The sequence below is a fragment of the Xyrauchen texanus genome, chromosome 47 (genome assembly GCF_025860055.1).
Source record: "Xyrauchen texanus isolate HMW12.3.18 chromosome 47, RBS_HiC_50CHRs, whole genome shotgun sequence".
Lineage (NCBI taxonomy): Eukaryota > Metazoa > Chordata > Actinopteri > Cypriniformes > Catostomidae > Xyrauchen > Xyrauchen texanus.
This window is the reverse complement of record NC_068322.1, coordinates 4,936,162-4,956,997: the sequence shown is the minus strand read 5'-3', so window position 1 is coordinate 4,956,997 and position 20,836 is coordinate 4,936,162. Positions and strand designations below refer to the sequence as shown.

Genomic DNA, 20,836 nt, shown 5'->3' with positions numbered 1-20,836 from the left:
GGCATGAGGTCTGGTCCACAACTCCTTCAGAAAAATCCCCTTAAAGGTGTACTCAGTAATTTTGTATGCATAATGTTTCGGACTTATACTGACACCTAGTGGCCTGGGTTAAGCACGTAATATTCGGCTGGTTGTGTGATCCTAATATGGCAGCCTCCATGAGGGGACCCTCTCCATGTAGAATAGCACAGCTTTTATAAGGTTACTGATATGACTAGAGTCTTCATCTTATGTTAATTTTCATGATTTTATATATATATGTTTCAAAATAACAACTCATTCTTTAAAGGGATAGTTCCCCCAAAATTGAAAATTCTCTCATCACTTACTCACCCTCAAGCCATCCCAGATGTGTATGACTTTCTTTCTTCAGCAGAACACAAAGGAAGATTTTTAGAAGAACATCTCAGTTCTGTCGGTCCATTTAATGCAAGTGAATAGTGTCCAGAACTTTGAAGCTCCAAAAAGCACATAGAGGCAGCATAAAAGTAATCCATACTTTAAATCCATGTCTTCTAAAGTGATATGTAAGGTGTGGGTGAGAAACAGATCAATATTTAAATCCTTTTTGTTTTCTATAAATGTCCACTTTTATTTTCATTTCCACATTCTTCTATTGTTTTTGTCAATTTGCATTTTTTGTGCATATCGCCATCTACAGGGCAGGGACGAGAATTTATAGTAAAAAAGAGGACTTGTATATGTATCTGTTTCATATCGCTTCTGAAGATACGGATTTAACTATTGGAGTCGGATTACTTTTATGCTGCCTTTATATGCTTTTCTGAGCTTCAAAGTTCTGTCCACCATTCACTGTCTTGCATTGAATGGACCAACAGAGCTGCAATGTTCTTCTAAATATCTTTGTTTGTGTTCAGCAGAAGCAAGGAAGTCATACACATCTGGGATGGCATGAGGGTGAGTAAATGATGAGAGCATTTTTATTTTTGTATGAACAATTCCTTAAGGAGTACAACTTGTTAATAAGGGAAATAATACTGATGGCACCCTTAACTAATAAGTTATCTAAAATACTACCATCTGTATTCCATCAAATCATTGATAGGAAATACAGAGACTGAGAACTTCAGCAAGATGAAATCTAGAGACATTTAGCTAAGTGGCTGAAATGAGCTTGATTTGGAGATGTGGGTCAAGGCCTCATTGCTCAAAGGGTTTCATTCAATCATTCTCGTCCGCAGCGCCAGAGATGGTGATGGTCCGTTCCTGTGTGTCCCTCTGAATCATGTCCTCTTCTGTCTTAACTGTTCTAAAACCAACGAAAGATGGGAATTAAGCTCTAGAATTAACCTACACACCTTTCCCAGGTGATCACATGTTGGCCGTCTTCACAACTGCAGTAAAACTGTGAGAAGTTTTTGTGTATTATTGGGGTAAAAACTTTTTATTTGTACCTGATGAGGACTGTCTTTCTCTCCGTTGTCTCCACGGCCTGTTCTTGGGTGAACTCCTCCATAGACTCATGATGGTTGTGGTCGACTATCTTGCTCTCTGAGCTGCTGGAGGAGGAGACCAACTTCTCTGAGGCAGTAGCACTCACAGATCCACTGACCTCCTGACTGTGGGTGGCTGCAGCACCTGCTGAGCTGAACACAGACCCAGAAGTGCTGCTGACCATACCTGTGCTCATCCTCATCATGGTACCGCTCATGAGAGACAGACCACCGACCATGGTGGACAAGCGGCTATCTTCTCCTTCAATCAACTTCCTGTTGACACCACAAAGAAGGCAGTCATTTAAAACAGCTAAAAGACTACAGTTCCTATGGAAGAATGCATGTACATACGGAGTAGTTGACAAATAACATAGAAGTGAACACAAGTTTGGATACACCTCACAGAATTTATTTTCCTCATGATGCTAAATACCTATTGAGCTTGAGCTAAATGTTCGAAATTAGCTTGTAGACATACACCGATCAGTCTGGCACCAACAATCATCCATGCGATTATCTAATCAGCCAATTGTGTGGCAGCAGTGAAGTGCATAAAATCATGCAAATACGGGTCAGGAGCTTCAGTTAATGTTCACATCAACCATCAGATTGGGGAAAAATTTGATCTCAGTTATTTGGACTGTGGCATGATTGTTGGTGCTAGACAGGCTGGTTTGAATATTTCTGTAACTGCTGATCTCCTGGGATTTTAATGCACAACAGTCTCTAGAATTTACTCAGAATGGTGCCAAAAACAAAAAACATCCAGCGAGTGGCAGTTCTGTGGATAGAAACACCTTGTTGATGAGAGAGGTCAACAGAGAATGGCCAGATTGGTTTGAACTGACAAAGTCTACGATAACTCAGATAACCACGCTGTACAATTGTGGTGAGAAGAATATCGTCGCAGAATAGCGGGTTGGTGCTGTTATGGCGGCACGAGGGGGACCTACACAATATTAGGCAGGTGGTTTTAATGTTGTGGCTGATCGGTGTATATTAAATGTTCCTTTCTATATATTTCTCCATGGCTCTGGCATAATTCACCAAACCAGGATGTGTATCATATTTATTTTTCAATATCTAACACTTAATAATGCATCTTGTTCGCAATGCTAAAGCCCAAATAAATGGAGGTTTATAAATGTTTCCAGTCCATTTGTTCTGTGTGTGTACATGTGTTCTGGTCTAATGGCGGTATTACAGTACCTGTATGTGGTGATTTCAATCTCCAGTGCCATCTTCACATTGAGCAGATCCTGATATTCTCTCAGCAACAGTGCAATCTTGCCCTTAATAGACTTCAGATCCTCCTTCAGTGCTTCTATACGAGCCTATAACACATGATTTAATAAGAGCTGAAAAATAACTTTATTTCTAATGGATCTTGCCCTTTTAAACTTACCACCACAATGCTTTTGTCACAGTTCCCAGGGTGTTGTTTTGCAGTTGCTAAGGTGTCCTAAATAATTTTAGCCCATTGCTATAAGGTTGCTTGTGTTCTGGATGGTTGATATGGCATTGGAAGGTGGTTGCGAGGGTATTTTTGTGATGGTTGTTTACAGGCTCAAAGTTAAATACTTAGGGTTAGTGGTTGTTCAAATCCCTAAGTTTGAGCAATAGTAATGCTTAGTTTATAGGTTTGCTTCTGACATTCCATATTTAAGGGTGTGTCCTCACCTTTAGCTCCTCCTCCTCTTTCTTGTATTTCTCCTGGGCTTCCTGGATCTGTAGCATCAGTGCCTCATTCCTGGTGTTAAGAGCATCCAGCTCTCTCTGCTTATTCTGAATCTGCCAACACATTCAAACACACAAATATAAGGCCATACTGGTCGAAGGAGTAACTGTTATATGAAGTATAGGAAAGGTCAAATATTTCCCACACATCTTTCTTGAAACCGGTGATTTCTTGTCTGACGCTCCTTTTTGTTTCCACATGCCGTGATGTTACTTGGTTTAGATCTTGGAACTTTGTTTTGTACCAGGCATCCATCTCCTAGTGAACACCAGGTGGAAAAAACATAAGCACACATTAGCGCAGGTAAGCATTGAAGGTAAATACAAGGGATAGTCAGGCGTATTTGTGGCTTGTGTAGGTACCTGCAGGTTTTGGGCAGCGATGTTGTCATATTGAACCTGGATCTGTTTGAGGGCGCTGGCCAGGTCAGGCAAAGAGAAGGCCACATCTACCTTAGCCACAGATCCATAAATCTGTGCCATCAACTCTTCAATTTCCTAATAACAAGAAAGATTACACAGAATTGAGCAAAATTACTTGTTGTTAGAATGCTGTCAATTTTCCTAACTGGAAAATTAAAAGGATAGTTCAAACAAAAATGTAAATGATCTCATCACACCCTCATGCCATCCCAGATGTGTATGACTTTCTTTCTTCAACAGAACACAAACAAATATTTTTAGAAGAATATCTCAGCTCTGTAGGTCCATACAATACAAGTGAATGGTGGCCAGATCTTTGAATCTCCAAAAAGGACATAAAGGCATCATAAAAGTAATCCATACGACTTCAGTTGTTTAATCCATGTATTCTGAAGCAATATGATAGGTGTGTGTGAGAAGAAGATCAATATTGAAGTCCTTTTTACTATAAATTCTCCAACATAATCTCACGGTAAGTCAGCATGCTGTTTCCGAAAATTCCAGTATCATAAGATCCGCAACAGTATGCCGACTCACTGACATGCCCTGTCTCCCATCAGACATATTTTCAACGGCTCCACAACAGTTAGTATACCTTGTGGCTTGACTGGTAGCATCTTGTGTCAGTTGCACGGGAGACCGCAGATCATTCCCCATTCAAACAAGTATTTGCGTTTGTATAAACAATGAGCATGATAAGAAGTTTGCATTTTTATCCCTGACATTTCATTTAGTCTCCACTAATGGTTAGATTTGTGTTTTGGTTGGGGGGTAGGTTAAATAAAATAAGCATTTCTCTTCATTGTTTGCACCCTGTACAGCTGACAACAATGCTCTTTACAACTGGCTTCTGGTGACCTCTCCAGGATATAAACGGATGTCACACTTGTTTTTATGTTCTAAAACACTTACCACTTTAGCCTCTGGGGGCAGTGTTTTAAATTTCGATCAACATATACCAATTTCGGATAAAGGAATTTTATGTGAGATTCTCCTTTCAGCCCATTAGGTGGCGATTTGTGTCAAGATGTGAATAGCCAAAAAGAAAAGAAGAAGAATGTGAAAGTGAAAGTGAAAGTGGAGATTTTTAGCCAGAAAATAAAAAATAAAAATAGGTTGATCAAATGTCGATCTGTTTCTCTCCCACGCCTATCATACACTGGAGCCTGGATTACTTTTATGCTGCCTTTATGTCCTTTTTGGAACTTCAAAGTTTTTGTCACATATTTAACTTCCATTTTATGGACCAACAGAGCTGAAATATTCTTTTAAAAGTCTTCGTTTGTGTTCTGTAGAAGAAAGTCACACACATCTGGGCTGGCATGAGGGTGAGTAAATGATGAGAATTTGTACTTTTAGGTGAACTATCCCTTTAACTAATTCTTAACTCTAGTAATGGAATGAAATACCCAATTACTGACTATAAAAACACATGACAGATGGGCAATATTGTTTCTTCCATTATTATAAATTGAAACAAATATTGTACACTGTACAAGTTACACTATGGCGTGTAAATGGACTGCACCTTTTTGTGAATCCTTTGCAGGAATTCAAGCTCCACTTCCAGGTTTTCCAGTCGCTTTTCCAGGGCGATGCGGGCGGATGTTGCTGCGTCTACATCCTGGCAGACACAGAAAGTGTGGATTCAATCATTTATGATCAATCTCGTATTAAACTGACAAACGTTACACATGTGGTCACATCTTTGCTTACAGGTCTAAAGGCTTCAATCTCCAACTCCGCCTTCTTCCTGGCCTCCACAGCCTCCTCGTATTTCACCTTCAGAATTTCCAGCTGACCTGCCATGGCGACCCGTGCTGCTACCGCCAGATCCTATGATAGCACAGATAAGAAGCAGTTACCATGATGACCCTTGTTAGTGTGATGCATAATCTAGAACTGATTGAAAGTCTCTTTTCAGACTGTTGACACAGTGGTGGGCGAGTTAGTGTGTATATGTGGGTGAAAGTTCTGTAGATCCATCTCTCACCCGCTGGACTTTCATTTGGTCAGCGATCCTCATCAGCTCCCTCAGCTGGTCCTCATAGAGCTTACGCAGGCCGGATGGCTTCACATATTGACCCTTAATGGCATCAATCTCTGCTTCAAGAAGCTTGTTGCTCTGCTCTAGAGACCGTACCTGTAATGACCACAAAACTCACAATGACCACCATAGAAAAACCAAGAGCAAATTCAGATGAAAATGAGGAGAGGTTTAGACAGATATAGGGAACAAGTGAAAAGCATCTTACCTTTTCGATATAAACAGCCAGACGGTCATTGAGGGCAACCATTTCCTTTCTCTCACTAGTGCGAGTGCTGAGGAAAGCCTGATTATCAGCAGCTGCAGCATCAAGATCCAGTGCACCTCCAGCAGCCCCCCAACCCATGCCCAGACACAGAGTACCCATACTCACACTACTGTAGAGAGGAAAAGAGTGGAATAATACACATCTTTACAAAGAAATTGCATTTTATTATGCAAAACGCCCTAAACATATAGTGATTTACTTTGCAAAACACAAACTAGGGTTTTCTGAAAGCCATCTAATTTGTCATTTAGCTGATGCTTGTGTAATGGGAGCCAGCTGGCACATGATAGCCGTCCGGTTTGAATCACGCTCGGAGCGGGTCGAGCAGGACCAGTTACACTCGCAGCCAAAGCAACTTAATGAATTTCTCAAAGATGGTCTCTTCTTGATGAAATTGTGGTTACGTGCCTTCATCATGGTCCTAAATTGTGGTAACACATAAATTGCCCGTTCAGGCATTCAAATCTTTTGGTCATCAGCCAAGATCTTTAACCACTAAGCCACACCACCACATTTAGGCTATATAGGAATTGCATTTTATCATGCCAAAGATCAGAAACATAACTGATTTAAAGATACAAAATAAAACTAGGAGGTGTTTGAAAGAATATTTGTCATTTAGCTGATGCTGTTAACCAAAGCAATTTAGTACTTTAAAAGTGCACTTTATTAGGCCTACACTGTAAAAAGAGGTGACCTGCAATTGTTTTCTGAAGGAGCTACTTATGTTTATTGCTATAACCCCTAAAATGGTTTTGTTGGTGTAACTTCATTTTATTCAGGTTGATTTAGACATGTTCATATAATCAAACCAGTTAACTTAGATATTACAACATGAAGCACCTTTTTAGGGTTAAATAGTTCACTTAAAAAGGAAAATTATCTCATCCTTTACTCATGCCATCCCAGATGTATATGACTTTCTTTCATCTGCTGAACTCAAATTAAGAATTTCTCAGCTCTTTTGGCCAATACAGTACAAGTGAATGGGAATAAAAGTAATCCATATGACTCCAGTGGTTAAATCAATGTCTTCGGAAGTGATATGATAGTTCAAACAGATCAATATTTAAGCCCTTTTTTATTATAAATTCTCCTCCCTGCTCAGTCAATTTCCACATTCACTTTCTTCTTCTTGTGTTTTTGGTGATTCACATTCTTCATGCATATCACCCCTACTGGGCAGGGAGAAGAATTTCTAGCAAAAATGTACTTAAATATTGATCTGTTTCTTACCCACAGCTATCATATCACTTCTGAAGATATGGATTCATGATGAATTTTTGTGGTTTTTGTAGTGTCAACATTTTGGCACCAATTCAGTTGCATTGTATAGTCATAATTTTTGTTCTTCAGAAGAAAGAAAGTCACACATATAGGATGGCATGGCAGTCAGTAAATTATGAGAGAATTTTCCTTACTTGGGTGAACTACCCCTTTAAAATTTTTATTATATTATGGTCATATCATATCATATTATGACCAGGCAATAGTCTACTTATCACCTGGTGTGCGGTTATTGAGATTAAGCGAGTAGTTTTCGACTGGCCATGTGATTCTAACATGTTAGCCCCTATGAGGGGTCCATGGGGACTACTATCTCCATGTACACTAAAACAGCTTTTAGTCTTCGTCTTACGTGAATGCTTATTTTAAACATGTGTTTCTAAAATGCTTTTCATTTCTTAATGAGTTAAACTGTTTTAATGAGGAAAAAACACCGAGTGCATCTTTAAACTGACTCACCTGGTCATGCGTGATCTGCTGGTGCCAGATTGCGTCTTGCGCCCCAGTGTCCCGCTGCGGGAGTAACTTGCGGAGCGGTGGCGCGCGGGTCCACGCGTGGGTGAAGGACTGGACACCCGCACCTGAAGCGTGGAAGAAGAGCTGATTCCACCCTCAAAGTGACGGCGGTATGAGGACATCCTTTCGGGGCTGCGACTCATGGTTGAAGAAGTTGGGATCTTAAGCGTCTCCGGAAATTATGTGGATGCTACAGAGCCAAGGGTGATCACTTTCTGTCCACTCTCAGTGATGATGAAGCTTTTATACCTGCTGTAGTGACCCGGCCCACCGGACGAGGAATGTCGAACCTCAATCTGACACAGAGTCGAACCCTCTGAACTATCTGACGGGCGTCCGCGAAGAGCGCAATTATAGAGATGGCAAGACTAGGTTCCTTTTTAATGAAATTCTCTTCAATAAAACTGTCTAAAATGTTGAAGATTGAAAGCACTGATGATTTCATCATAGAGGTGTTACAGAAATATGCCTATGATGACATTATCAAAATAATAATTATTAGCCAACAGAATACAATTTCTGGTATTAATTTCAGTCTGGCATTTGCCTACTTTTATAGATATTAGAATGCTAAATTGTAAAACTGTATTATAGATAGATATATAGATAGATGGATGGGTGGGTGGGTGGGTGGATGGACAGGTATCTAGATAGTTGGATGGATGGATGGATGGATAGACAGATGATAGACAGACAGACAAATGGATGGATGGATGGATGGATGGATATCTAGATAGTTGGATGGATGGATGGATGGATGGATAGATAGATCGATAGATAGATAGATAGATAGATAGATAGATAGATAGATAGATAGATAGATGGATGGATGGATGGATGGATGGATGGATGGATGGATAGATAGACAGATGGATAGACAGACAGACAGACTGATGGATAGACAGACAGACAGATAGATAGATGGATGAATGGATGGATATCTAGATAGTTGGATGGATAGATAGAGATATAGATAGATAGGTGGGTGGGTGGGTGGATGGACAGGTATCTAGATAGTTTGATGGATGGATGGATAGACAGATGATAGACAGACAGACAGACAAATGGATAGACAGACAGATAGATGGATGGATGGATATCTAGCTAGTTGGATGGATGGATGGACAGATAGATATCTAGATAGTTGGATGGATGGATAGATAGACAGATGATAAACATACAGACAGATGGATAGACAGATATATATATATAGGTGATGATACATGCGGCTGCAAACATTTACAAGTAAAACAAGAGTGGCACAAGACCTGTTTCCTCTATCATAAAATCCGGAACTGATGCAGAAGTGCTTTTGTTTCCTCCCGGAGCGTTTTCAGCTTCACATTGACGTTCCACGGAGTGTTTTTGGTGTCGCGCTTCTCTCTAATCTGTCCGGCGCATCTCTTCTTTCAAAACACAATTTAACATCAAATTAAAGGTTATTTGCTACCTCAAACACCTCAAGATGGCAGGGAACTTCTGGCAGAGCTCACACTAGTAAGTAAAGTCCTGTTTTACGATATAAATTGGAGGTATTAAATCTACTTCTAAAATATTTTATTCGTATTATATTGTGGCGAAGCTGTAAAAGAAACATTCTTGGATTTGGCAGATTAAAGTGAAATATTCACCGGAATATCAGATAATGCTGTGATAAAGAATAGACAGCTTTTCATTGCCTTTTATATTGCATAAAAAGTTATGGATTATTAGCTTTAGCTGGGTTGCAAGTGGCTCTAAACTGAAGAAATTGATGAATTTTGGAATAAACTGCATAAATGTGTCTGTTATTAACAGCAGGAGGTCATTTTACCTCTTTAAATGATGTTAAGTGTTTTATAAGACTACCTTGTTGGTTAATTATGTTATCATGAGTGTTAAATTATATTTGGATCTAAAGGTATTGATATATATATATATATATATATATATATATATATATATATATATATATATATATATTTTTTTTTTTTTGACACTTCAAGTAATTACATAAAGTGTGTTATAATTCTGCTGTGTTGCCTGTGTGTGCGCGCTATTCTTCTGTGCTATCTGGATATTTATGTTTTTGGGATTTTAAATGTCTTAAATGTGTTTGTTCTCTGTCAGTCTGCAGTGGGTTCTGGACAAACAGGATCTGATGAAGGAGAGACAGAAAGATCTCAAGTTCCTCACTGAGGAGGAGTACTGGAAGCTACAGATATTTTTTGCCAATGGTTTGTAGAGAAATTGTTTATAATCTTCTTCTTAAACTCATATGCAAAGTAAATGTGGAGTTAGTTCTGAACAGTCCTCAGCCTCAGTTATCCATCTGAGAGTTTCAGAGCAGGATCAATCACGCATAACAAGGCTAGTACATGCATTATTGATATATAAGAAAATTCCATGCACTTTGAATATGATAATGACTATTCACCTGTTGAGATTGTACTCCTAACAGACTGTAAGGGTGCTAAAATTAGAATTGGTGCATTGATGATTACAACTGTCATTTTTACAATGTGGGTGCCTATGGGACAGTCCAACAAAAATAAAACCAAACTCTGTTATTATAGAAATATTTTGAAAAGGCAATGATAATTCAGAGTGTAAAGCAATTAACTGTTTAATTGCATGTGGTCTTCAGTTTAATTTGTCATCTTGTGACAGTGATTCAAGCCTTGGGGGAACACTTGAAACTCAGGCAGCAGGTCATTGCCACGGCAACGGTCTACTTCAAACGCTTCTATGCCAGGTGAGCAGGATACTATGGTTACCGCCTCTCTGATTTAATGGCTGATGAATTTAACTTCATTTCCTCAGTAAAGTTTGATACTCCACTTTAGAGGTAGAGCGATATATCAGTTTAATCGGTGCCATAATTGTATTAGTTATCGACAAAAAATTGATACCGACAGATGCTGATATATATATATTTGTTTTTTTTCATGATTAATAATCATGTGGGGATTTGTCCTTCATCATTGACACTATTCATCCATATATTTATCCTCACGTCAATGCATATTTTGTTATTTTGATTAGATAATCAGTTGGTGTAAATTGATTGGAAGGCATGCAAATAAAAACGCATCTATTTTTGAAACGTCCCCCATCAGCACATGCATCGTGTTTCATATCTTGTGTATAGTAATAAACATGAATCCTCGTTAAACCTTGTCTTGTGAAATCTACACGTGTATATACAAAACCCTTCATTTTGTGAATTTATTAGCGATACAATTTTATTTCATTTTAAGAATAAAATTTGGTAAATACAAAGAGCACTGTTAAAAAGAGCATTGTAATAAGGCCAAGTCTCTGTCATTTCAAAATAAAAGTCCCTTGTGTTTTTTGGGCTTGTTTACAGTTAAATGTTATTATTGGGATTTTTGGTTGAATGATAAACTGCATCTGGGATTTTATTCATTTTGCACTCTTTTAGCCTCTATATCTGTGCCCATCATAGTAGGTAAGGAAAGACTAAGACACTTTTTTTTTTTTTTATACATTCTTTAAATCGATTTTTAATGAATTAATCATGATCTGCCTTTTCCACCATGTTGGATATTGGTATCGGCAAAATCCACCATTGGTCGACCTCTACACCACTTATAGATTGATAGTCCTGTTATATTTTTTTCTAGATTAAAGGCACTTATTTAAATATTTATTTTCATGGGATTTATTATAATACATGTTCACTCAAGAAAACTGTTACTTGTTTTCAGGTACTCTCTGAAGAGCATAGACCCTGTGCTGATGGCCCCCACGTGTGTGTTTCTGGCCTCTAAAGTAGAGGTAAACTGACTCTAACCATAGATATTTATTTAATCTGTTAAGAGATGGATAAAATTTGATAAAAAAATACAAATCTGTCCTTTACAGGAATTTGGTGTTGTTTCAAACACACGTCTTATTTCAGCGGCGACGTCTGTATGTAAGTTATCATATTTAGCAAACTCATCAAACAGCATCCAATTACTACAGAAGCAAATTACTAAAGTGCCTAAAGATTAAGTTCAACACATTGTAGTTCCCTTTAACTGGATTGATTTAAAAAAAAAAATCTTGCCAATGATCTTTGCTCATGATAATCAGAGTTTAATATGCAGTAAATGAGCATTCAATTGAACTTATTCTTTCATTATAAGAAATGTTTGGGTATCCCAGACAAAGAAAAGCATGTTCACTTGTCTAACTTATTTGAGTTGTCCATACAAATATGGGACTATTTTTTTTCCTGTAATTTTTCCTTTTTGGAACAGTGAAAACAAGGTTCTCTTATGCCTTTCCCAAGGAGTTTCCCTTCAGAATGAACCATGTGAGTCATACCCTTGCACTTACCACACCAGATGAGCAATGAGACACAGATTTGGCATGTAAAAGAGTGTGAGTTACCAGTACCAGACAGCCTTAAAATTGCAGTCAAAGGTGTTTGTCCCTTATTAAAGGGATAGTTCAGCCAAAAATACAAATTCTCTCATCATTTACTCACCCTCATGTCATCCCATATGTGTATGGCTTTCTTTTTTTCTGCAGAAATTAAACTAAGATTTTTAGAATAACTCCGCTCTGATGATCCTCACAATGCAAGTAGATATGATATGAAAGTGTGGGTGAGAAACAGTTCAATATTTCAGTCCTTTTCTTTCTCTAAATTTCCACTCTAGATGTGAAAGTGAAACTAAACAGGCAACATGTGACTTTCAGACTTTTCAGACTTTTTTTTTTCTTTCTTCTGAAGACATGGATTAAACCACTGGAGTTTTGTGGATTACTTCTGTGATTCCTTTATGTGATTTTTGGAGCTATAAAGGTCGGATCACCATTCACTTGCATTGTGTGGACCTACAGAGCTGAAATATTATTAAAAAAAACATTCACTGGTGCTCTGCTGAAGAAATGCACATCTGGAATGGCTTGAGGGTGAGGAAATAATGAGTGAATTTTTTTTTTTGGGTGAACTATCCCTTTAAGAATGACAGCTTAGATTTTGGAAATTTGACATATCCATTAGATATCTACATAAAAGTTTCCTGTAACTGTCTGATTGTGTGATGGAAACACTGGCTAAAACACAAGAGTGTGTGTGTGTGTGTGTGTGTGTGTGTGTGTGTGTGTGTGTGTGTGTGTGTGTGTGTGTGTGTGGTGATGCCGTAGTCCTCAGTCACGTCTTATGTGTCACCCAGTTTCTGACACTCTATCAGGAGTGACATTCCTCACACTCCTGACGTCCTTGTTGGAAGGTCTCGTCACTATGGTAAATGACTTTGGTCTTGGCAGCCCTGCCCTGCAGCTCACATGGCGTTCTGGTGATAAGTGCGGTATGATTACCAGCTGGCTGCACGGGCAGTCAGGTGTTGTAAGGGAAACATCTCAGCTGTCCAGAGCGTTGGACGAACATTTATGGATCATCATAAGGGGAAAGATGATAATTAACACACATGTCACATTGTTTAGCACATTAGTGTGACACATACAGCGATTTCACAGTGATCTCATGTGGTCATGTCCTCACTCATACCTCTCTCTTTCTCTCTAGATCTTGGAGTGTGAATTCTACTTGCTGGAACTCATGGTTGGTATTGATTCAGATCAGATCAGATCATTATCTATGTATGTGTGTGTTTGTGGTATGGATAAATAGATGTTTTGTTTGTGTGTGTTTTTTTAGGACTGCTGTCTGATTGTGTATCACCCGTACAGACCTTTACTGCAGTATGTGCAGGACATGGGTCAGGAGGACATGCTCCTTCCATTGGCATGGTGAGGAGTGCGTGTGTATGTTGTTGTTTCAAGAGCTCTTCAGCATTGATTAAATCTACCTGCACTGCATAAGTTAATTCTAAACATAAGTTCGGAAGGAGCTTGCGCATATGACAATCATATCACAAGGATATAAAATCGGCTGCTTCACTCGCACCGGAGATATTTATCACGTTGATATCCCGGTGATATCCGGCATTTCTCCACCTCACCATCTCCACCTTTATATTTTATAACGCCTTTACCAATTGTTTTTCAAATTGTCTTTCTATTTATTGCTTTCGCCAAATAGTGTGGGGGGGGGTTCTCAGAGTTTAAGCCCAGTCCGGTGTTCGAGGCCCTCCATCATGGACACACACCAAATCCATTTAAATTAATTCTCTCCAGGACTGCAGTTTATGAACCAGAGATCTCCTATGGAAATGTCCTATTTCCATAACTAAGTATATTGAGTTTAAAGACTGTCATTAGATAATTGTTCTGTATGTGTGTGTTTGTGTAGGAGGATAGTCAATGACACCTATAGGACTGATTTGTGTCTGCTTTATCCTCCATTTATGATTGCACTTGGTAAGATGTCACACCTTCTTCTACAATCACATGTGACTTCTGGACCTTTGTAGACCTGGACTATGTTCAGTGGGAATGCAAGCGTGCTGTTTACTGCATACTGCACAGTATACACTCACCTAAAGGATTATTAGGAACACCTGTTCAATTTCTCATTAATGCAATTATCTAATCAACCAATCACATGCATTTAGGGGTGTGGACCTGGTCAAGACAATCTCCTGAACTCCAAACTGAATGTCAGAATGGGAAAGAAAGGTGATTTAAGCAATTTTGAGCGTGGCATGGTTGTTGGTGCCAGACGGGCCGGTCTGAGTATTTCACAATCTGCTCAGTTACTGGGATTTTCACGCACAACCATTTCTAGGGTTTACAAAGAATGGTGTGAAAAGGGAAAAACATCCAGTATGCGGCAGTCCTGTGGGCTGAAAATGCCTTGTTGATGCTAGAGGTCAGAGGAGAATGGGCCGACTGATTCAAGCTGATAGAAGAGCAACTTTACCTGAAATAACCACTTGTTACAACCGAGGTATGTAGCAAAGCATTTGTGAAGCCACAACACGCACAACCTTGAGGCGGATGGGCTACAACAGCAGAAGACCCCACCGGTACCACTCATCTCCACTACAAATAGGAAAAAGAGGCTACAATTTGCAAGAGCTCACCAAAATTGGACAGTTGAAGACTGGAAAAATGTTGCCTGGTCTGATGAGTCTCGATTTCTGTTGAGACATTCAGATGGTAGAGTCAGAATTTGGCATAAACAGAATGAGAACATGGATCCATCATGCCTTGTTACCACTGTGCAGGCTGGTGGTGGTGGTGGTGTAATGGTGTGGGGGATGTTTTCTTGGCACACTTTAGGCCCCTTAGTGCCAATTGGGCATCGTTTAAATGCCACGGCCTACCTGAGCATTGTTTCTGACCATATCCATCCCTTTATGGCCACCATGTACCCATCCTCTGATGGCTACTTCCAGCAGGATAATGCACCATGTCACAAAGCTCGAATCATTTCAAATTGGTTTCTTGAACATGACAATGAGTTCACTGTACTAAAATGGCCCCCACAGTCACCAGATCTCAACCCAATAGAGCATCTTTGGGATGTGGTGGAACGGGAGCTTCGTGCCCTGGATGTGCATCCCACAAATCTCCATCAACTGCAAGATGCTATCCTATCAATATGGGCCAACATTTCTAAAGAATGCTTTCAGCACCTTGTTGAATCAATGCCACGTAGAATTAAGGCAGTTCTGAAGGCGAAAGAGGGTCAAACACAGTATTAGTATGGTGTTCGTAATAATCCTTTAGGTGAGTGTATATTGTGTATTCCTACATAAAAAAGTGAAAAAGAATGCAATATGAAATGAAAACATTCAAATAGTAGTATGTACCTTGTAGTCACATGCCCTTGATACCTTTTTAATTCAACGAGTCCAGTTTATCTTCTCTGCAATAAATACGTTTATTTCGCATTTTTAAAGGGATAGTTCACCCAAAAATGAAAATTCTCTCATTATTTACTCCTAGATGTGGATGACTTTCTTTCTTCTGCTGAACACAAACAAAGATAAAATGTGTACATCTCAGCTCTCTAGGTCCATTCCATGCTAGTGAATGATGGCCAGAACTTTAATGCTTCAAAAAGGATGGAAAAGCAGCATAAAAACCGCCTCCAGTGGTTAATATGATAGGTGTGGGTGTGAAACAGATCAACATTTAAGTTATTTTTTTTTACTATAAATTCTCCTCCCTGCCCAGTAGATGGCATTATGAAGAATGTGAATCGGCAAAAAACAGAAGGAGGATGTGGATATTTAGAGTAAAAATAGGACTTAAATATTGACCTGTTTCTCACCCAAACCTATCATATCGCTTTTGAAGACATGGATTTAACCACTGGAGTTGTATGGATTGCTTTTATGCTGCCTTTATGTCCTTTTTGAAGCTTCAAAGTTCTGGCCACCATTCACTTGCATTGAATGAACCTACAGAGATGAGATATTTGTATATTATCTTTGTTTGTGTTTGGGATGTGTAAATGGTGAAATAATTTTCATTTTTGGGTGAGCTATCCCTTTAATTAATTGGCTTAACAGTCTTAACTTTGGGTAGTTATGTCAAGTAAGAAATGTTAAATATTGTGGTTTGATATTACTTCCGGTTTATTTGCAACACTGGAAAAAGGTCAGGTTGAGTGCATTGCATTTGTGTGACCTGTTGTTTACATCATATTGTGCATACTGTATACAGTACATACTATAGACTGCATAAATCGCAAGAGTAGCATTCTAGTCCGAACATATTGCTAGACTAATTGAATAATTGCGTGACAATTTTGTCACATGATGCATACTTTCATCCTGGTGGGTGGAGTTACAGTGTCTCCTCCCCCCTCAGCTTGTCTGCATGTGGCATGTGTGGTGCAGCAGAAAGATGCCAGGCAGTGGTTTGCTGAGCTGTCTGTAGACATGGAGAAGGTAAGAGCACTTAACTGTAAAACTAATGTCACTAGCATTACAAACGTTTTTTTGTTAACTGATCAAGAGATGGTATATGTTGACATTATATAGAGTGTGACAGTCATGTTTAGGAAGTAAAATCCCATTTATTTTCTCCATAGGGAATTTTGTTTTTTTAACTCTAACTATAAACCTTCCAAGACAGACACACTGTGAGCTCTGAGGTTTGTTAATGGTCTATATCGTATGAGTTTCCTTTTAAGCCATCAGTTCTCGTTCTTTCATCTTTTTTTTAAATTGTGTTTTAAAAAGGGAAATTTCCAATCATCCTTCACTCTCAAACTACTTATACATTTGCATATATCAGAGTATTTTGCAATAAAATTCCCTCATTAAAAGGATATTTCACCCAAAAATGAAACTTTTCATCATTTTCTCACCCTCATGCCATCCCAGATGCGTATGACTTTCTTTCTTCTGGAGAACACAAACAAAGAATTCTAGAAGAATATCTCTGTAGGTCTATATAATGCACGTCAACAGAGTCCAAAATGTTTAAGCTCAAAAAGCACATAAAGACAACATAAAAACAAAAAGTAATCCTTATGACTCCAGTGGTTAAATACATGTCCTCTGAAGTGATATAATAGATGTGGGTGAGAAACATCAATGGCCAGGACTAAAAAAGGACTGAAATATTGATCTGTTTCTTACAGATCAACCACTTGAGTCATATGAATAACTTTTATGCTGTCTTTATGTGCTTTTTGGAGTTTCAAAGTTTTGTTATCCATTCACTTTTATTGTATGAACCTACAGAGCTGAGATATGCTTCTAAAAATCTTCCTTTGTGTTCTGAAGAAGAAAGAAAGTAACACATCTGAGATGGCTTGAGGGTGAGAAAATGAAAAACTTTTAATTTTTGGGTGAACTATTCCTTCAAAAACCCTTTGTTTCAATTTACTTTTTTGCTTCAAATAAAAGTCTGTAATGTTTTAATTCACCTCAAAACTGTTTTAAAACTTTTATGAAGGATTTTATGAAATCCCTATGCAAAAATGTATGAGAACTTCTTAACCAAGACTCCTGAAAAAGTGGGTGGTCACTGTTACTCTCTCTTGCTGTAGACTTCAGCTCTCTGTAAGTGCAAATTAACAATGGAGCTTATTTGAAACAGATCCTTGAGATCATCAGGGTCATACTGAAACTTTATGACCAGTGGAAGAACTTTGATGACAGAAAGGAAATGGCTGTCATGCTCAACAAGGTGCCCAAACCCAAACCTCCTCCTAACAGGTACGACAGACTGCAGTGAATTAATCACTTTACTCTGCAGTAATCAAAAAATGTTTTTATTTGAATGGAAACAGCATGGGGTGCTTACATTTTTATTGCATTACATTTCCATAAGATCTTAGTAACTCTTGACTGGGGTTAACAATTTAAAGTGTAAATACCCTTTTCTTAAAGCCTCTCTTATCTTGTTAAGATATAATTACTGCTCTTCTTTAATGTTTTGATCATATTTTTTTTTATTCTTTTCTTACTGCAGTGAGACCGACCAGAGCTCAAATGGGAGTCAAAACAGCTCGTACAGTCAGTCGTAGAGCGCCCCCTGGTGAAGGACCTGAGGCAGAGTGATTCAGAGAGGCCTGATCAAAACTGCACATCCTGGTACATATGAGCACAGCTTATTTACAGCACATAATTTAAAGTAACTGATTCTTGGCACACACACATCCTCTCTTTCCTCTCCTCTGGGTTCTTCCAACAATTAGAGCAGATAGAATGATGCCACCATGTTCCCTCCACCAATCAGAGCAGCCCATGTCATTCTGGCATGGGAGGGAAGCAGTCAGTTGGCATTGGGCAATCAACTATGGGAAATCTGCTTTGGGTTTGAATTTGTTGGCAAGATTAAGGCTGTAGTTTTGTACTCTCAATGCAACTGTTGATGGACACACACACACAAGCCTGCCTCGTTGTGAGGCGTGGCTACCCGTTTGATTTAAGAAGGGTGCTTTTTTCCAGATCTTTTAAAAGTTGATGGTCCTGACTTCCTTGAAAAGTCCCATGAAGCTTTCTTTCAGTGGACACTCTTTTGGGAACAAAGAAAAACTTGATTGTTTTCTGTGTCTGAGAGCGACAACGCGCGTGTGTGTGTGATTGTGTATGCATGTGTGCCTCTCATTGACCATATCACAGTTTGTATTCCTCAGGGAAACAGATGGGTCCTTTATACAAAGTGGCTGTCTGTAAACTGATTGGCCACAGGGCTATGTGACAGCGATCTTGTTGAACCCTTGTACTGTGTAATGAAATCCTGATTGGACACTTAAACTTTTCTTTTACATGTATGTGGATGGAAGGAATGATGTGAGTTAGAATGCACAGGTGATCACAATATTCTCCCAAATCTGCATTTGTATATATGATTTCTTCATATACCCCTTGGTTTTTATTATTCATTTACTGTATGTTGATATGTACTTGCCATTCTCCAAATGCATTTCATCTTGCTTTTTGCTTCAATTGTTGCTTGGAATTTATTTTGGAGGACAAGCCAATGTTTTGAGGGTTTTGGGCAGAAATGCATTGATTAATTTTATGATGATTTCCATCATCAGTTCTCATTATCTGCGATGAGATCATGAGGGACACATAACTACTTACAGAAAGACCTACAGTGGGTCAATGTTAACAAATCTAGTATGTGTTTATCTGTGCCCTGAATGGCATATGTTGATGTCATGTTTGTTTTCCATGTATGTATTATTTACCTGTAAATATATTTGATGATGTGAAAAATGTCTGGGAGTGGAAGGTCCTAACAAGATGTCTTGGGTTTATTGGTATGTTACAGAGCTTGAAAGCCTTATTGAATAAAGCTGCTGTTGAAAAAAAAAATGGCTTGATGTAGAGGTTTTTTACTGAGCAGAGAAAGAGAATTTACTTCAGTTTACATCAGTGTCTGTTTATGGATGTTTCTAGAATATGCTCTCTTTTGTAATGATGCCCTTTCCTCCACTATTCTTTTCCTATGGATGCTTTTCACAGATTGAGGATGTGGTTTTGTCTTATTTAGCAGCGTAATCCAGCAAACGTTTTTAATATTTAAAAAAATTTGTGTGTTTGTGTAAATTTATACAATTATACTTTGCTTTATTTTATGCTGGCATCAGTAAAAAAATTAGTTACCACAACTGCAAAGGGGTTTCCAATACACACTCACACTTTTTTTTGTGCCTGTTTTTAAGATTTCAATTACACAACACAATTCCTTCAAATTGAATTGCATAATCTTAAACAATCTTAATTCAAGTTTTATTAATTTAATTTAGTTAAAGGTTACGCAATGAAATGCGTACATTTTAAAAATATAGGCAAAAATATATGTATATTTTTGCGTGTGCAGCTGCCGAGGGATTGAATTTCCTCTTCTGTAAAGGCATTAGTGGATTTTTTTTTATATTTATTTTATTTTTTTTTTACCATTGAAGACAATGGGAAACCTCTTTTGGGTGAAATTTATTAAAAATTATACTCAATTCTAATTACGTTTTGTCCAAATATTAATGTAACACATTACAGTTTAAATTCTTGTTATCAGAATACAGTTGCTGTGCTTCAATTTAGTTAGTTTCTTTTAATTACATGGGTTACACATGTTTCTTAAATAATAATATTTATGTAGGGGGGGATATAATATTTTTCACCCCTTTTCTCCCCAACTTGGAATGCCCAATTCCCAATGCGCACTAAGGTCCTCGTGGTGGTGTAGTGACACAATCCGGGTGGCGGAGGAATTTCTGTAACTGGAGGACATAAATAAATAATTGCATGGACAAACAAAACTTTTTTGGGAGAGGTGTTTTAGAAAGCTTAAAAAGGAAAGTAATTTGATTACAATTTCAGAAGTAATTCAGGACCTAAAAAATATATTCATATAGGGCCTATTTATAAGTAGTTCAGAAGCAATTAGTCATTTGTAGTGGTTTATATCTTTCAGAGTAATTTACCTAACACTGATGGGAACGCAAAAAAAAAATACAAATTGCCGTGTTCTCCCATTTAGGCTATTGTTTACTCCTGCGCTCCAAATTCAAATATGTGAAAAGTGTTAGTTGCAAAGCTACTATATCAACTGTTGCCAAAAGGAAAGTCATTAAATATTAATAAATAATTATGATTACGAACTGTTATGAAACACTGATGACATGACAGCCCTGAGTCGCAGCAGTGAATCTGACCAATGAGAGTGGAGAATCTGAGTGCTCGCTCCGCCCCCTCGCAGCATCAGCAGCCCAGCCCCTGGTGA

General features: G+C 38.4%; 2 protein-coding genes across 3 annotated transcripts; one reads left to right on the top strand and one right to left on the bottom strand.

Moving 5' to 3' along the window:
• Positions 1–975: 975 nt before the first annotated feature.
• LOC127639073 (desmin-like) lies at positions 976–7,912 on the bottom strand. Of its 2 annotated transcripts, none has more exons than XM_052120917.1 (11): positions 7,679–7,912; positions 5,873–6,041; positions 5,611–5,760; positions 5,334–5,453; positions 5,146–5,241; positions 3,558–3,692; positions 3,343–3,453; positions 3,138–3,248; positions 2,667–2,791; positions 1,416–1,730; positions 976–1,270 (listed from the first exon to the last, which is right to left on the bottom strand). In XM_052120917.1, the coding sequence occupies exons 1-11, from the start codon at positions 7,876–7,878 to the stop codon at positions 1,183–1,185; spliced, it is 1,620 nt and encodes a 539-aa protein (XP_051976877.1). In that variant the 5' UTR covers positions 7,879–7,912; the 3' UTR covers positions 976–1,182. The 2 variants fall into 2 exon arrangements, with proteins under 2 accessions (XP_051976877.1, XP_051976878.1); XM_052120918.1 differs by having other exon boundaries at positions 976–1,265.
• Positions 7,913–9,091: 1,179 nt separating this feature from the next.
• LOC127639079 (cyclin-C-like) lies at positions 9,092–19,404 on the top strand. Its single transcript, XM_052120923.1, has 12 exons — positions 9,092–9,232; positions 9,845–9,951; positions 10,385–10,469; positions 11,446–11,515; positions 11,603–11,654; positions 11,983–12,038; positions 13,260–13,295; positions 13,392–13,483; positions 13,986–14,053; positions 16,457–16,536; positions 17,696–17,814; positions 18,071–19,404. The coding sequence occupies exons 1-12, from the start codon at positions 9,201–9,203 to the stop codon at positions 18,123–18,125; spliced, it is 852 nt and encodes a 283-aa protein (XP_051976883.1). The 5' UTR covers positions 9,092–9,200; the 3' UTR covers positions 18,126–19,404.
• Positions 19,405–20,836: the final 1,432 nt, after the last annotated feature.

What these genes read in the sequence shown, in the direction of transcription:
- LOC127639079 (XM_052120923.1), top strand. Translation starts at nt 9,201, where the DNA reads ATGGCAGGGAACTTCTGGCAGAGCTCACACTA. An exon ending in ACAGATATTTTTTGCCAATG is followed by an intron (nt 9,952 to 10,384) that starts GTTTGTAGAGAA and finishes ATCTTGTGACAG; the next exon opens with TGATTCAAGCCTTGGGGGAA. An exon ending in TCCATTTATGATTGCACTTG is followed by an intron (nt 14,054 to 16,456) that starts GTAAGATGTCAC and finishes CTCCCCCCTCAG; the next exon opens with CTTGTCTGCATGTGGCATGT.
- LOC127639073 (XM_052120917.1), bottom strand. Translation starts at nt 7,878, where the DNA reads ATGAGTCGCAGCCCCGAAAGGATGTCCTCATACCGCCGTCACTTTGAG. An exon ending in TGGCTGTTTATATCGAAAAG is followed by an intron (nt 5,761 to 5,872) that starts GTAAGATGCTTT and finishes TGGTCATTACAG; the next exon opens with GTACGGTCTCTAGAGCAGAG. An exon ending in TCGCTGCCCAAAACCTGCAG is followed by an intron (nt 3,454 to 3,557) that starts GTACCTACACAA and finishes GGTGTTCACTAG; the next exon opens with GAGATGGATGCCTGGTACAA.